The sequence below is a fragment of the Hylobates moloch genome, unplaced genomic scaffold (genome assembly GCF_009828535.3).
Source record: "Hylobates moloch isolate HMO894 unplaced genomic scaffold, HMol_V3 SCAFFOLD_18, whole genome shotgun sequence".
Classification (NCBI taxonomy): domain Eukaryota; kingdom Metazoa; phylum Chordata; class Mammalia; order Primates; family Hylobatidae; genus Hylobates; species Hylobates moloch.
Genome location: NW_026652293.1, coordinates 46640611 through 46655938, shown reverse-complemented (window position 1 = coordinate 46655938; position 15328 = coordinate 46640611). Strand labels below are relative to the sequence as shown.

At 48.7% G+C, this 15328-nt stretch overlaps 1 protein-coding gene across 14 annotated transcripts in view; it reads right to left on the bottom strand.

Annotated features, from left to right (window-relative positions):
• The window catches only part of VASH2 (vasohibin 2), a 53062-nt gene that overhangs the window by 21342 nt on the left and 16392 nt on the right, over nt 1-15328 (bottom strand). For 12 of the 14 annotated variants that reach the window (XR_009210874.1, XR_009210871.1, XR_009210872.1 and 9 more), the window contains 3 exons: nt 6228-6316; nt 1706-1762; nt 1139-1213 (listed from right to left, as the gene is read on the bottom strand). Coding sequence is in view for 7 of the 14 variants with exons in the window: in XM_058430871.1 (XP_058286854.1) it covers nt 1139-1213; nt 1706-1762; nt 6228-6316 (221 nt within the window). In the remaining 7 variants the exon portion in view is untranslated. Of the gene's footprint in view, nt 1-1138; nt 1214-1705; nt 1763-6227; nt 6317-7859; nt 7950-15328 lie in introns of all 14 variants that reach the window. The other 2 variants (XM_058430873.1, XM_032136593.2) reach the window with 2 other exon arrangements.

Sequence of the window (15328 nt, the reverse complement as noted above, 5' to 3'; positions counted from 1 at the left end):
GCCTGGGACCATCTCTCAAGCTCCTGTCTTGCAGTGTTTCCTTTTCCACTGTCCCTTCCAGCCATCCATCCCACAGGACTTCGGAGCATCTTTGCTCTTCTATCTGATCGTGGCAGATCAGGCTCAAAGGCTGTTCCTGGGTCTATCCCCACAATTTCAAAAGGTTGTGGTTGATTCCAATGGCATGATGCTCGAATGTATAAAATTGTGCAGGGATGAGACTATTGTGTAAGGGAGGTGGTCATCACCACCAATATGTTGATGCCATCACGGTTTCTCTGCACCATATTCCTCTCAGGCTGAAGAGCTGGGAGTCTGGTGAAAAATGGAACAGAAAGTGTGGGAGAAGCTAGACCCTTGTTTTAGCTGTAGGTTCTGTCAAGTCAGGATACACCACCACTGCTTGGTCTCCTCCACACGCCACTCTTAGAATTTTCCCTGGCAGGCCAGGCGCGATGGCTCCTGCCTGTAATCTCAACACTTTGGGAGGCTGAGGTGGGCAGATCGCTTGAGCTCAGCAGTTTGAGACCAGCCTGCTGGTGAAACATGGTGAAACCTCATCTCTACCAAAAATACAAAAAAAAAAAAAATCATCTGGGCATGGTGGCATGTGCCTGTAGTCCCAGTTACTCAGGAGGCTGAGGTCAGAAGGTCACTTGAGCCTGGGAGGCAGAGGTTGCAGTGAGCTGAGATCACATCACTGAATTTTCAAAGACTTTTCCCTGGAGATGGGTTTGGATACTAGCACTCTTGGCTCTGATTACATTTCCCCTTGACTGTCTTTCCTGCTGCAATGTCATATTAATGCAAAGAACAGCCACATACACACTCTCTCTAGTCCCTCCAAGTTAGAATTCTCCTTGTGATTAGTGAGTCTGCAAGGTCACTGGCCTGAGACCTGGCCCTGATGGAGGCTGCAGCTCACAGGTTACACTAATATTGGTCCAAGAAGCCAAGCATTGATTTGGTTCAATTCTACAGGGTGAAAGTTAAAGAGATGAACCAGAGGAGTTTGACACTTTCCTCAAAGGAGATAATGGGCATCATCTCTGCGAATTTACAATGTTAAAGGCACAACCAGCCCCATTGTGAAGCCGCCTTTATGGAGTAAACTAAGCATACAAAACTTAAAGGATACATGCCCAGGATGACAGCTTCAAGGCATTTGATAGGCAAGGACTCTCGAGTCATTTCTTTTGCTGTTTCCATTAACCTGTAGGATAGAGCACAGCAGAGGATCTCAGAACCTATTTAATTACACACTCGGTCAGTCTGTCAATCCATCAGCATGCCTGTCCCCACACCAGGAACCACGCAGGAGCACGGAGGGAAAAGGGAGAAGTCGTCTCACAGGAAGGCACCAAAGCACAAGAGTTAATTCCTGGAGTTAGTGCCAGTATTCCATAGCACCCTCCCAATGCCCCAGGATGGGGCCATTACAATAGAGCAAATAAAGGAAGCCTCATGAGGCAGAGTTTACAAGCCTCCTCCACCCTGGAAGTTAGAATTCACCACTGAGCTCTGCCGTCAGAGTTGCTCAGTCCTCAGTCCCACCTCCAACCTGGCCCTGGGGCACCCTCCACCTCCACCCCTTACAGACTAGGATACCTGAGCCATGGGCTACGGGAATAGAGGTTGGGAGAGGAAGCTGGCAGCTCGAAGGTAGGATAGAGGTCACCTGGCCCATAGATCATGCACCACTTACCCGCTCAGCGGTCTCATTTTCCTAATTTCAAAGAACTGGGTCCCTGTGTGATTATATCTGTGTAAAGTATGTAAAGGGAAAGTGACAGAAAACTCCAAAGGTCCCAGTAATGTGGCAGAGAAAGCTATGCATTCTGATTTCTCAATGAGATGAGGATGTGAGGGCTTTCAGAAGTCGCCAGCACCCGGAAGGTAGCTAGTAGCCTCTAACTCCTCACTATCCTGCCCTGGAAATCTAATTTCTAACTTAGGCTTCAAAGTACCATGGACCTTTGTAATAGCTCTTTTCAATCTGCTCTGTATTCTGGGTAGTTGACTATTTGTCTTAATTCACCTACTAGATAGACTACAAGCTCTTTGAGAGCTGGTACTATTCTTTTTTTAAAAAAACAATTGTTTTAAGACATGATCTTTCTATGTTGCCCAGGCTTCTCTTGAACTCCTGGGCTCAAGTGATTTTCCTGCCTCAGCCTCCTAAGAAGCTGGGACCTCAGGTATACACCATCATACCTAGATAAAACTATTCTTTCATTATCTTTATATCACCCATAAAATCTGGCAGAAGGCCAGGTGCAGTGGCTTATGCCTGTAATCCCATTGGGAGGCTGAGGCGGGTGGATCACCTGAGGTCAGGAGTTCGACACCAGCCTGGCCAACATGGTGAAATCCAGTCTGTACTAAAAATACAAAAATTAGCCAAATGTAATGGCATAGGCCTGTAATCCCAGCTACTCAAGAGGCTGAGGCAGAAGAATCACTTGAACCTAAAAGGCGGAAGTTATGGTGAGACAAGGTCTTGCCACTGCACATCAGCCTGGGCAACATAGTGATACTCTGTCTAAAAAAAAAAAAAAAAAAAACCTGGCAGAAACCCAACATATGCAAGTTAACAAATGTTACTAAATGAATGAAGAATACTTGAATGGATGGATGAATATATGGATGGATGGAAAGGTGGATGGATGAATGAGTGGATAGATAGAATGGAAGGGTGGATGGGGACGGATGGAAGCAAGGATGAAAGGGTGGATTGTTAGCAGCAGGGCTTTTCAGTAGTGCATAGACTCTGTAGCAGGGCTTACTGTGGAGATGTCACTTTTTTTCATTCCTGTGCTGGCACTTGGCATTGATTACTAAATCTGAGAAGCTGCACCATTATTCACTATCCGGGATTTAGCTGACTACCCAGAAGGTCTCAGGGACTGACCAGCTTGCACCAAGTTGTTCTGAAGGAGATGGAGAGTTCCCTGATGCCGTGCTCTCTGAGGACTGGGTTTTGATTTTTCTGAGCCTAATGAGAAGTTGCTTTGTAGGTTTTGCTCTTCTGCCTCAAACAAAAGCCTATAGGAAAAGTGCACATCGGGAAGGTGCTAATGAAGCCTGAACTTCTATGCCCAGAGCTGCTGCAGGCCAGGTGGGGGTGGAAGAGTCAATGGGTGCCCCACAGTGACAGGGGTGCCTAGCGGCACTTCGATCCCTCCTGAAAAGGGTTGGGATTCCTCTCCTGGCACAGCTGTGCTTGGTCACTCAGATACGAGCACACGTAACCCCTTGAAGAGCTCAGTATAAGCAGATTCTGGGCTCCAGCCCTGAAGAGTCTGATTTCAGGCCGTGATTCATAACCCCGGATGCTACTCAGAGTCACCTCACCTTAGATGACTGAGCAGGAAGCTCCAGGGTGAGGGCTGGGGGGCTTCCCAAGATCACCGGTTTGAGAGTTACTGACCTGGGCCATAAGAACAACAACTAACCATACAGGCTTGCCCAGTTTTTAAAACATACAACATACAAGATCCTAGAGGTGAAAGAGGAACATGAAGGGCTAAATATTCTCATTGCAAGTGATTTCTTTCCCTCACCAAAAATTTTATACAAGCAACGAGGTTCCTGGTACATAAAGTAGAATTCAATTGGCGAAAATTCAGTTCTATGCCCAACTTTCCTCCGCTCACATATCTAATTTATACATCTAGTGTAACAAATGAGACAAACGTAGAGTAAAATAATTTTTAAAAAAGTGTACCTGAACGTCTTCTTTCAGTTCCTTAGAGTTAATCATTGAGCCCCTGAAAGTGGGCTGGGGAGAAGTCTGCTCTAAACACGCCCTGAGGGGGAGATACTCACTGAGCCCAAAATTGCTGTTAGAAGGCTTCTCCCCCAATCCAGCAGAGCTCACATGGCGCCTCTCTCCAGAACCCCATGCAACACCAGCACTCTTGTTGGTTGCTGCTGAGGATGTCCGAGGGGAAGGCAGGATTTGTCCTTTCCTATCCCCACTGCCAGCTGAGCACATTCACAGTCAGGACTGACGCCAACCAGTCCCCATATCCTGGCACCTGTCACTGTGTCCAGAACAAAGCAGTAGGAAATCCCAAGGAACTAAATAAAAGTCAAGTCAGCAGGTAGAAAAGTGGGTGCCCTGCCTTCCTCGTGCAGTGGCCCCAGTGGGCAGGGGGCTGGGAGCAGGACCCCCGCAGCCTGCTGGTGCTTCCCTTCTCTGGCCCTCTCTGCAGTCAGTGATGCTGTTGGTCATTGACCTTCGCAGTCATAATGAGTCAGAGAAGAGAAAAATGGAAAAGCAGATCCTTCAGGGCAACCACGAAAACGTGGCAGAGAATATGCTGTCAGGTTTACAGCAGTGTGAGCAAACGATATGTAAAGCACATGCAAATTTGCCCCATCAATGCATTCCGAGTTTAATTCTCTTAACTCTCAGCCAGCTGATCCTTGTGAAGACCATGTCCTAGATAGAAGTGGGGAGTCTTAAAGCCTATAATCATTTGACTTCAAGTTAAAAAAATAAAAGAGGTGGGGAGCCATTCTAATTGCTGTCACCTTCTAGAATAGCCTATGAGGAGTCAGTCACATCCAGAAAGGGCCAGCTCTTGGGGTCCGGGTCTGCTCTGGCAGGAGTTTGTGCCTTGGGACCATGTGGAACTCCCCATGTGGGTCCCAGAGTGGGGATCAGCACAAACACCAGATAGCCTTCCAAGGGCCGAGGCTGCCAGTCTCACTCTTGGAGGCCGGCGCTACCTCCTCCTCCTAATATTGCCTTAGGATTTTACTGGGAAGATGCCATGTTGGGGAGTTGATGATCCGTGAAGTGAAAACAGAGAAGCCAATCAAGTAATCTCCCAAATGAGCAGAAATTGGTGTTTTCCGATCTAGTAACACCAAGCCCTGTGGGGGAGGTGCTAGTGTTTGGTCCCTGCAGGGAAGACACAAAAATCCACTGGAAAGATTTTTGCCATAACATAGAATGGAGGGGCTTTTCTGGGACACATGGGGCATGTGTGTAGTGCCCCCTGAAATCCTTTCTGCCTCAGGGCTGGGTATGGACAGACAAACAGAAAGCCAGTCAATGTGCCTGGGACCTTGTAGAACAGGCTATGTTTTATACATTTACGGAGGAAGGATAGCGGTCCACAGAAGCTTGACCTCCTGGACTGTGTGCTGGGGTCCAGCTTCCCATCTGACTCCTCTGTAAAATACTAGAAGGGGCAGGTGGACCACCCGCTCCTGCCCCGCTGTCCCTACAGCGTTGCACGTGGAAGTTCTCAGAACTGATCTAATCCTGACTGCAAACAACCTGCGGATGCGGAGGAGAAAGGGAGCAAACCAGCTGGTCTGAATTCATACTGAACCCAGTGACTTTCTTAGGTCTTCTCCAAGCTCGAGTTGGGGGAGAGGGCCCCCAATCCCAGAAGCTGAACCATTCATGTAGAATCAAGCAGGTCACCAGCCTGGGTCACCTGAGGAAACAAAGGCAGCACCAGGTGGGCCTCTTGTAGATCACGAGCAGTTAGGGATGAGGGCAAAACAGAGAAAGAGAAAAGGAATGGAGGAGTAGGAGGGAAGAAGGCAATAGGCAGTGGAGGGCTGGGTGTGGTGACTCACACCTGTAATCCCAGCACTTTGGGAGGCCAAGGGGGGCGGATCACTTGAGGTAAGTTCCAGGCCAGCCTGACTAACATGGTGAAACTCTGTCTCTACTAAAAATACAAAAATTAGTCAGGTGTGGTGGCAGATGCCTGTAATCCCAGCTACTCAGGAGGCTGAGGCAGGAGAATCACTTGCACCCAGGAGGTGGAGGTTTCAGTGAGCTGAGAGTGCAACAACCCACTCCATCCTGGGTGACAAAGCAAGTCTTCATCTCAAAAACAAGGACAGTGAAAGAGAACAGGAGGAGGGGAATAAAGATGCCCAAGAGAAAGGAAGTGGAGAAAGAGGAGAAGATAGAAGGAAGAGGGGTGCTCAGGGGAAAAAGGGAAAGGACAGGGAAGAGGAGGGAGAAAGAGAAGCCAGAAGGGCTCAAGGGGAACCAGCCTGCCCTATTGGGTCACTGCAATTACAACCTCCACGCACACTCTTTCTAGACTCCCACCTGGGACATCCCTCCATGCCTGGCCTCACCAACCTTAGAGAGCTTTTGATGACCAGCTGGGGACAGATTTGCCACCAGGCTTGCGATCACCATGCCTGTCCCCTGGCTGGGTGTGCTCAGACCTTGGTTGGAAGGATACTGTAGGGTCTTCATGTAATTCTGGATCGCCTGGAGCCAGTCTGGGATCGTCATCGACAGCCTGTAGTTTGGGACCTGGGGTATTGAAGGCTGCAGAAAAATAGAGAAGAGGAGGTGTTTATTAAGGAGGCGCTTTGGGGCCCAGCTTCTGGGGACAGGCAGAGGGCTGAAGCCACCAGAGAGAGAGGTGCTCCTGAGAGCCGATGGCAGCATGGTCACCCTGGCGTGGTTACCTGATTGAGCAGTGCCTCCTCCATGAGGTCTCCCAGGAACAGTGGGTCCCTCATTGAAGCTCTCCCTCTCTGAGTTCCCTCTGAGTCATGGTGGTTCTCTATGGCCCTCCGTGCTGTGTGAACACAGCCTTTTTCCCTGCAGGAGCCTAATGCCTCCTTGAGGCGAAGGACTATGTTCTATCGTGTCCCCCTGCCGAGCCTGGCCCAGGACGGACACAAAAGCATTCCATCAATGATTGCATAATGCCTGCTGCATGGCAAATGGCGATCCACTACAAGTGCTCTACTGCAGGGCAACATTTACACAGAATATAAAGTGAATGGATGCCGGGTGCCATGGCTCACGCCTGTAATCCCAGCACTTTGGGAGGCCAAGGCGTGTGGATCACATGAGTCCAGGAGTTTGAGACCAGCCTGGGCAACATGGTGAAACTCCATCTCTAAAATTTAAATAAATAAAGTGAATGGTGCCCTAGAGAATTGCAACATGGCACTACGAATGCCGCATCTCAATACTACCTTCCCTGCAACACCCAGTATGTCCCTTTCCCTGAGTCCCACCCCAGAAGGATTAGGGAAGATCCCTCCTCTTGCCTTGATTCTCCCCAGACAAATGCAGCTCCTCTGACTCACACGCCATCTTACCACTTTACCCCTCACAGCAGCTCCATCAGCACACTCACTTCCTAGTCTGCCCCTCAATCAACACTCCCTGAATGTCTACAACATAACAGACAAAGTCCTAATCCCTGCCAGGAAGAGAAAGAACCAAAGGCAGGCAAGGACTGGAAAGGGGGAAGCAGGTCCCTCTTCTCAGGAATTTAGAGCTAAGACACCCACTCGGCTCTGAGCAGCCGTACCCTGAAGGCCAAGAGCAAGAACGGACAGGGACGTCCAATCAAGTCACTGCTGAAAAGCCAGGCACGGGTTGGGGTTTTCTTGGTTGGTTTTGTTTTTTGCTTTATTTCCCCTATATGTTTCTCGGTCTTCTGACCTCTGTCTCTCCCTGGGGTCCTTGGTGACAGAGAATCTCAGCCCACGTGGGTGGGGCTCCAGCAGTGCTGCTGCTGGGAAGGAGAAAGGAGGCTCCTCCAGGCCACGCCACTTAAGGAGAAGCAGAAAGGGCCTGAGGACGGATGAGACCCATCCTCAGAGCAAACAGGGCAAGGGCGGCCCTGGGGATTTGGTGCTCCGCTGATGGAAGGGGACTCTGCTGGGGAGACGCGGGGAAGGCCCTGTGCAGCCAGGCCAGGCAGCAGAGCCAGACCACTGCCTAAGGCTGTTCGAGGCTCTCTCCCTGGCTCTCCAGGTGCCAGCCCCAGTGTGAGGCTGAGGGCACGCTGCCCCCCCGCCTGGGCATCGGGGTCTTTCCGTACTTCCACCCCGCTGGCTGCACTTACTGCAAATACTCCTTGACATTCCTTTCCTCTCACTGCCTCAATTCTCTCTTGGCTTTGAAATGTCCAACTTCACAGCAACTGCCTCCTCAGCTGGAAGGAAACTCATCAGAATCACACTTCCTGCATTACAGCCAAAGTATTATGCGTGTGTGTGTGAGTGTGCGTGTGAATGTGAGTGTGTGTGCACACTCAGGCACAGCTATTCTGCAAGCTCCATTTTGTTTACAACATGTCAACCCAAATCAATCACATTGCTGTCTGAGAGAGTCATTTCAGGGGGCAAGGCATTGAATATTCGCTCCCATGACACACAGACACATACACACACACACACACACACACACAGCAAGTCAAAATGTAAAGTGTATCCTGTGTTTCTGCCCTAACATACACTAGAAAGTGTTCTATGTAAAAAATGTGCCAGAGGTTTCACAAAATGAGGAGAGAAGGGGAGATGCAAACAAATATGTCTTTAGCACCTCCTATGTTTCAAGCTTAGGCCCTGTATGAACTGGAGAGAAAGCCCAGGAGCAGAGGCAGAGAGGAGGGGAATTCTAGTTTATTAAGACATATGCAGGTCAGGCGCAGTGGCTGACGCCTGTAATCCCAGCACTTTGGGAGGCCAAGGTGGGCGGATCGCTTGAGCCCAGAAGTTCAAGACCAGCTTGGGCAACATGGCGAGACCCCATCACTAAAAAAAAAAAAAAAAAAAAAGAGAGAAAAAAGAAAATTAGCCGAGCATGGTGGTGCACGCCTGTAGTTTCAGCTACTCAAGAGGCTGAGGTAGGAAGATGGCTTGAGTGCAGGAGGTCAAGGCTGCAGTGAGCCATAAATCGGCCACCGCACTCCAGCTTAGGTGACAGAGCAAGAACCTGTCTCAAAAAAAAAGACATAAACATTTCTGCACAGAAAAGCACAGTCTGAACCTCTTTAATAGAAAAGCTGATAAGTGTGGGAAAATGCCCCGAGGAATCACCAGCCACCTAAGAGATCCCCAGAGGGGTGTCCCTAGGCCAGAGCCTTGCTGTAGCCAGTGACTTGGTTCAAGAGTCTGCTGAAGGACTGACCACCAAATTATTTCAACCCCTCTCAAGCCCAACAGAGCCCACAAGAGCTGGATGGCAGGGTGGGAGCAGACGGCAGCTGGTCCTCAAAATAGCAACCTGATGGCACCCAAGGGCTTTTAAAAACAGCTGCATGGTTACCTCAGCCTGGCTGTGAGCAGAGTGCAGGAGCTGTGGCCACACTTCCTGCCCAATGGGAGGACAAACGTATACATTCCCCAAGTCCCAGCTGGGGGCAGGACAGTGGCGGGGAGGCGTGGAGACCGCAGAGGGAATGATGTCATAGGCTACAGCTCACTCTGATGTCTGGGAGAGCTGGCTGGGCTCAGCCTGGGGGGTCCACTTCCAACCAGCACCTCGGGCTGCCAACGTTCCCACTGGCCATGGACTGTAAACCAGGTGGGCTTCCTGGAGTGTCATTAGGAGACACACACAACCAGGTCCAAAGCCCTGCTCTGCCACCTACTAGCTGTGGGTCCTGGTCAAGCTGCATGACCTCTCTAAGCCTCTGTTTTCTTCCTGATAAAATAGGAATAGTATCACCTACTTCCAACCTTCCAAGATGGTTGTAAGCATTACATGACCTAATGCAAAAGTAGGCAACTTGGGGCTTGGCATATGGTGCTCATTAAGTGTAGGCTGTGTTGGCCAGGTGCCGTGGCTCACACCTGTAGTCCCAACAATTTGGGAGGCCAAGGTGAGTGGATCACTTGAGGTTGGGAGTTTGAGACCAGCCTGGCCAACAGGGTGAAACCCCATCTCTACTAAAAATACAAAAATCAGTTGGGCATGGTGGCGGGTGCCTGTAAACCCAGCTACTTGGGAGGCTGAGGCAGGAGAATTGCTTAAACCTGGGAGGCAGAGGTTGCAGTGATTGAGCCGCTGCACTCCAGCCTGGGTGTCGGAGCAAGACTCCATCTCAAAAAAAAAAAAAAGTGTAAGCTGTGTTATTATTCATCACCAATATATTGTCAGGGGTCTAGGCTGGGGAAACCTGAATGATCCAAACTTTCTGGAACTGGAAAACAGAATCAGCAGCAGCAGAGTCCCTGGACACTCAACTTGGGAGCTTCACATCATGAAGATACCTTCTCACCTTAATGGAGAGGATGAAAACATTCACTGCTCCTTGGGGATGCATTGGTGACAATGAGTTAATATCCTTAATTCATTATGAACTCATGCAAAGTGACAAGAAAACTCTTTAGGCCTCAGTGGAAATAAAAATGGCCCCCAAAGGTGGAAGCAACCCAAGTGTCCATTGACAGATGAATGAATAAACAAAATGTGGAGTACCACGGAATATACGATGGTATACAGTGGAACATGATTCAGCCTTTAAAAGGAAAGACAGTTTGACACACACTATCACATGGATGAACCTTGATGACATTTTGCTAAATGAAGTTAGCCAATCACAAAAGGACAAATATTGAATAATTCCTCTTATATAAGGTTCCCAGAGTAGTCAAAGTCATAGAGACACAAAGTAGAATGGTGGTTGCCAGGGGCTGGGGAGAGAGGGAAATGGAAAGTTAGTGTGGAATGGGTACAAGGTTTCAGTTAGGAAGATGAAAAACGTCTGGAGATGGATGGTGGTGATGGCTGCACAACAATGTGAAGGTTGTACACTTAAAAACGGTGAAAATAGTAAACTGTATGATACACATATATATGTATATATCTTCACAATTTTAAAAGCCATGAAAAGACAATTCACAAAAGAAGAAAAGCAAATAATAACCAAATACTTGAAAAAATTTGTTTAAGTGCTCTAATATAAGAAATGCAAATTAAAGCCACTGCAAAATGTCATTTTTCACCTCTCCAATTAGCAAAAACATGCTGAAATGCAGATACCCAACGCTGGTAAGGATGTTCTCCTAGAGGATCAAGGCAAACATAAATTGGTGCAACCTTTTCAGGAAAAGCCCAGGGCGTATCCCTTTTTTCTGTTCGTGACTGGGGTCTGCAGAATCCCTCCTCATGCTATTTTCCTGCCAGATTTCATCAATTGCTGTACTACCTGAAACTCTGACTTTGATTTTCTGTAGCCCCTCCCCTCAAGGGTCTCACCACCTGCTGCCTACATTAGCCCCACAGCCGTGGCCAGGCTGATGAAGGCACAATCTAGAGGAAACAGATCGAAACCAACCTCTTCACACAGGCACTGTGCCTGTTTTCTAGGGGTGGGGGCCCCAGCAAACTTGAGGGCTAGGGGGCAGGAGGAGGGAGTGGAGTAGACAGAAAGATGGTGTTCAAGAGAAAGAACAATGAAACAAACCACAGGCAAGGCTCTCGTGAGCAGCCCCTCTTCCACTCTGTTCTTGCGAAGCACAATTGACCTGTGGGAAGAATGCAAGGGAAGTGATACGGATGGACAGTTGTGTAACTGACACTGCCGTGTGGGAGAGAAGGGAAAGACCAGGAAAGGAGCCAGAGAGGCAGCAAGAACCCCAGGCACTAGCAATCTTTAACAAGAGCAAGGGGAATTCAAAACCTTTTGTCATCCCTACTCTGAAAACACTATGCAGGCACCAGGCAGAAAAATCTTCTTTGGCAGCTTGGGAAGAGAAGTACAAAACAGCACCCGTGAGCCCAGAATGAGCCCCAGGCTCCTGCAACAGAGGCAGCCAGGAATCTGTGAATGGCCTGGGACAGAGGTGCGGGACAGACAGACAGATGAAAGGTTCTCGGTCCAGGACTGAGGAGGGAAGGAGCTGCCCGCAAGAGCTGGCAGCGGGCAGGGACAGCCTTGACTGCAGCCAGGTCTCTAGTATCAAACACGCCCGTGTCTTCACTCAGGTGAAGCTCAGTCCTCTAAATGCGAATTATTTTCCAATTGGGAATCAACTTGAGAATAAGGCACAAGAAGTGAGGTCTGCAAGAAACCGACTGCTGTTTCTTGCTGAATCCATCCCGGTTTTCTGCCCCAAGGAGAGTCCAGTTCCAGGCTGTTAAGAAACAGGAGGATTGTCCTAGAATTTTCCTAGAATGCCCACTGTTTTCTTCTGGGCTGGCCACTCTCTCTGAGCCTCGCTTCCCATCTGCTATTATCCTCCAACTGACTCTTGCTGTTTCCTTAAAGTCTCTGAAAAATCCTGCCTTTGACCTGGTCAACTGCTAACTTCAGTCTCAACAACCACCAGGGGAGAGGCCTACAGTCACAAATTTAGAAGGAGGATCTCAAAGCAGGGGAATCCCTGCAAGATGGGGACATCTGGACCTTCAGGCAGAAGTTACCATGGCTGCTAAGGGAATGTCCTGTAGTCACATGAAGTGTCATTTAGTCCTCCATGCAGGCCCTTGAAAACCTCCCCCATCCACTTCTTTTGCTTCTTAGTCTATGTTCAATGGCCAAGAATGGTTAATCCCCCTGAAGCCTGCCAAGCTTTTACCAGCGCCGCCAACCTACCACCCTTCTTCTGTACAAATTCCTTGGTAAGATATTGATTTGGCTGATGGAGAAAAGGACTTGACCACAGAAGAAAGAGTCTGCCATGCTCAGCACAGGAATAACCCTCTAATCCGAGACGAGTGGCCCCTGGAAAAGGGAGCTTTTGAGGCTCTTCCCATGTTAAGGCCTAGGCAGCGGTCAGGGCTTGGGGAATGTCACGGTCAGGGGAGAGACCGTGATAGGATTGGGGATAGAGAACCAACCATTAAGATGCAATGTGAGAGAAATGTTAAGTTCTTTATATTTAGGGCCAGAAAGCTGACTGTCCACATTTGGGCTGGGGATTCCTGGCTTGGAAGCAGTTTTCATGTGACCTTCTAGTTACTATGAAAAGTACAATATGATGTGGCCACTGTGTAAAAAAGGGAAGACCGGCTGGGCGCGGTGGCTCACACCTGTAATCCCAGTACTTTGGGAGGCTGAGGCAGGCGGATCATGAGGTCATGAGTTCGAGACCAGCCTGACCAATATGGTGAAACTCCATCTTACTAAAAATACAAAAAATAGCTGGGCGTGGTGACACGTGCCTGTAATCCCAGCTACTCAGGAGGCTGAGGCAGGAGAATTGCTTGAACCCAGGAGGCGGAGGTTGCAGTGAACCAAGATTGCGCCACTGCACTCCAGCCTGGGCGACAGAGCAAGACTCCATCTCAAAAAAAAAAGGGAACACTTTCTTAAGAACACAGCATTCACCTACAATAATGGAAAAATCAGGTACAGGTCTCAGGAAGTAGCAGTCTGTGTTCTAAACTGCTCAGACATGATTTAGAATACTGTGTTTCCTATGTGCTTGCAAATGACTAATGACAAACTAGGAATTGTCTCAGAAGGAGGAGGGTGAGTTGGTCTAGGAGCTATGACATATAAGAAAGGGCAAAAGGCCAGGCGCGGTGGCTCACGCCTGTAATCCCACCACTTTGGGAAGCCAATGAGGGAGAATCGCTTGAGCCTAGAAGTTCGAGACCAGTCTGGGCAACACGGTGAGAACTTGTCTCTATAAAAATTTTTTTTTAAGTTAACCAGGTTGGGTGGTACGTGTCTGTAGTCCCAGCTACACTCAGGAGGCTGAGGTGGGAGGATTGCTTGAGCCTGGGAGGTTGAAGCTGCAGTGAGCCATGATCACACACTGCACTCCAGCCTGGGTGACAGAGGAAAGCCTTGTCTCCAAAATAAGAAAAAAGAAAAAGGGCAAAAGGAGCTATCTGTGGACAAAGAAGGCCAAAGGAAGAAGCAGAAGCAGAATGATAGAAAAAGTCAGTCCTGAGGGCTGATAGTCCAGCAGACCTCTAGCATCACACAGATCAGCATTAGCGACCTGGAGACTCACAGGTCATAACATCATGAGATTTTAAAGTTGGAAAGAACTTACAAAGTCTGGTCTATTCCCATTTTATAGATGAGAAAACTAAGGGCAGAGATTTTAAGTGAATGACCTCACTTAAGTGAGGCACAAGGCTAGATGTCATACAACCAAGACTAAGATTCAGTTCCTTGATTTCTACTCAAGTCCCTTCCATCCTAACAGCACTCTCTCATACATTCAAGGGTGCTGTGAGTAGCAAAGGAAGTTGACAATGCTCTGCCCTTATTCAAAAAGCAACACAACAATCAGTGATGAAATGTGATTTGGGGGTGGGAGGGTGCTGTGAGGAGGATTTATGGTTGGTCTTTCCTAACAATCAACTGTGGCCAGGCCTAAGATCAGCTGCCCTGGGAAGCAGCAAGCTCCCCATTCCCAAGAGATCTTCAGAAAGAGGAGGGGATTCTGTTGAGAGGTGGGAGACTGGTCTCTACAAACAGCAAAATTCCATGATTCCCACATAGAGAATTCACCCCGCCACGCGCCCACATACATGGTTGGGGGAAGGATGAAAGCACAATTAGAGGCAGGGTTGGTGCTGGTGCTACTAAGAAAGGCAGCATGGGACAGTAGGAACAGGTGTTTTTTTCCTTGTGGTCACTTTTCTTCCAAGTTTAAGGGCTCTCAGCTTCTCACCGGAGGAAAAATTCTCAAGTCAGAACTGCAAACCAGGAACAAGGTTGTTCTCATGTTCAAGAACTCAGCAAGGGTAATTATGGTTGACACTAAAGCAGGCAAGATTCTAATTGGGCACAATGAAGATCTCGTTGACCAGCAGAGTAATAGAACACTGTAACTGACTGCAGCAGGAAGTTTAGAGGCTCTGTCACTTCCCCAAGGACACACACAGCTTTCTGGCCTGCAGGCTCAGATGCTCAGCTGTCACCAGGCTGGGGACTCAACCAGATGGCCTTCCGGGTCTCAAGTCTGGCATTCCTAGACCTGCCCAGGAATCTTCTCAGCCGTACCAGTGTCCCCAGGGTCCAGGGGAAACCATCCGCCACGCTATAACCCTGAGGCTCGGCAGCATTTCTCCCCAGTTTGCATTTTGATGTTTCATATAACGTATCTACTCCCACCAGGGGACATCTCCCTCCCTTGGTAAAGATATCCTTAGCCACCAAACCCAAATGGCTCACTGGCTTCTCTCCAAGGCAAAAAGAGAGTTTCACTCCTCAGCCTCTTTTTCTATCCAGTGAGACTAACTCATCATGTGTACTGGAAAGTCCCTTTTAAGTCTCAGCCAAAAGTCTCTTTTTTCTTGGAGCCCAAATAAGCTGGGAAGAGAGAGAGAGAGAGAGTTCACTGTTTTGCAAGTTTCAGAGGTGAAAGTCACTGTCATAAAAAAAAAAAGAAAAGAAAAGAAAAGAAAAGAAAAAAGAAAAAAATTGGCAAGAAGTCTGGAAATGATTCACACTGAGAAGTCTGACTGGTTGATTTCAAATTCATTCACAGCTTAATAAATCATTTGCTGGGGGAAGAGGGGAGCAGAGGAGGAGCAAGACACTCCAAAGAGAACAAGCAGGGTGGGATCCCTGGGGTCTATGCATTCTTTGGCATCGCTGGTACCTGGTGGCTCTAGCTTTTG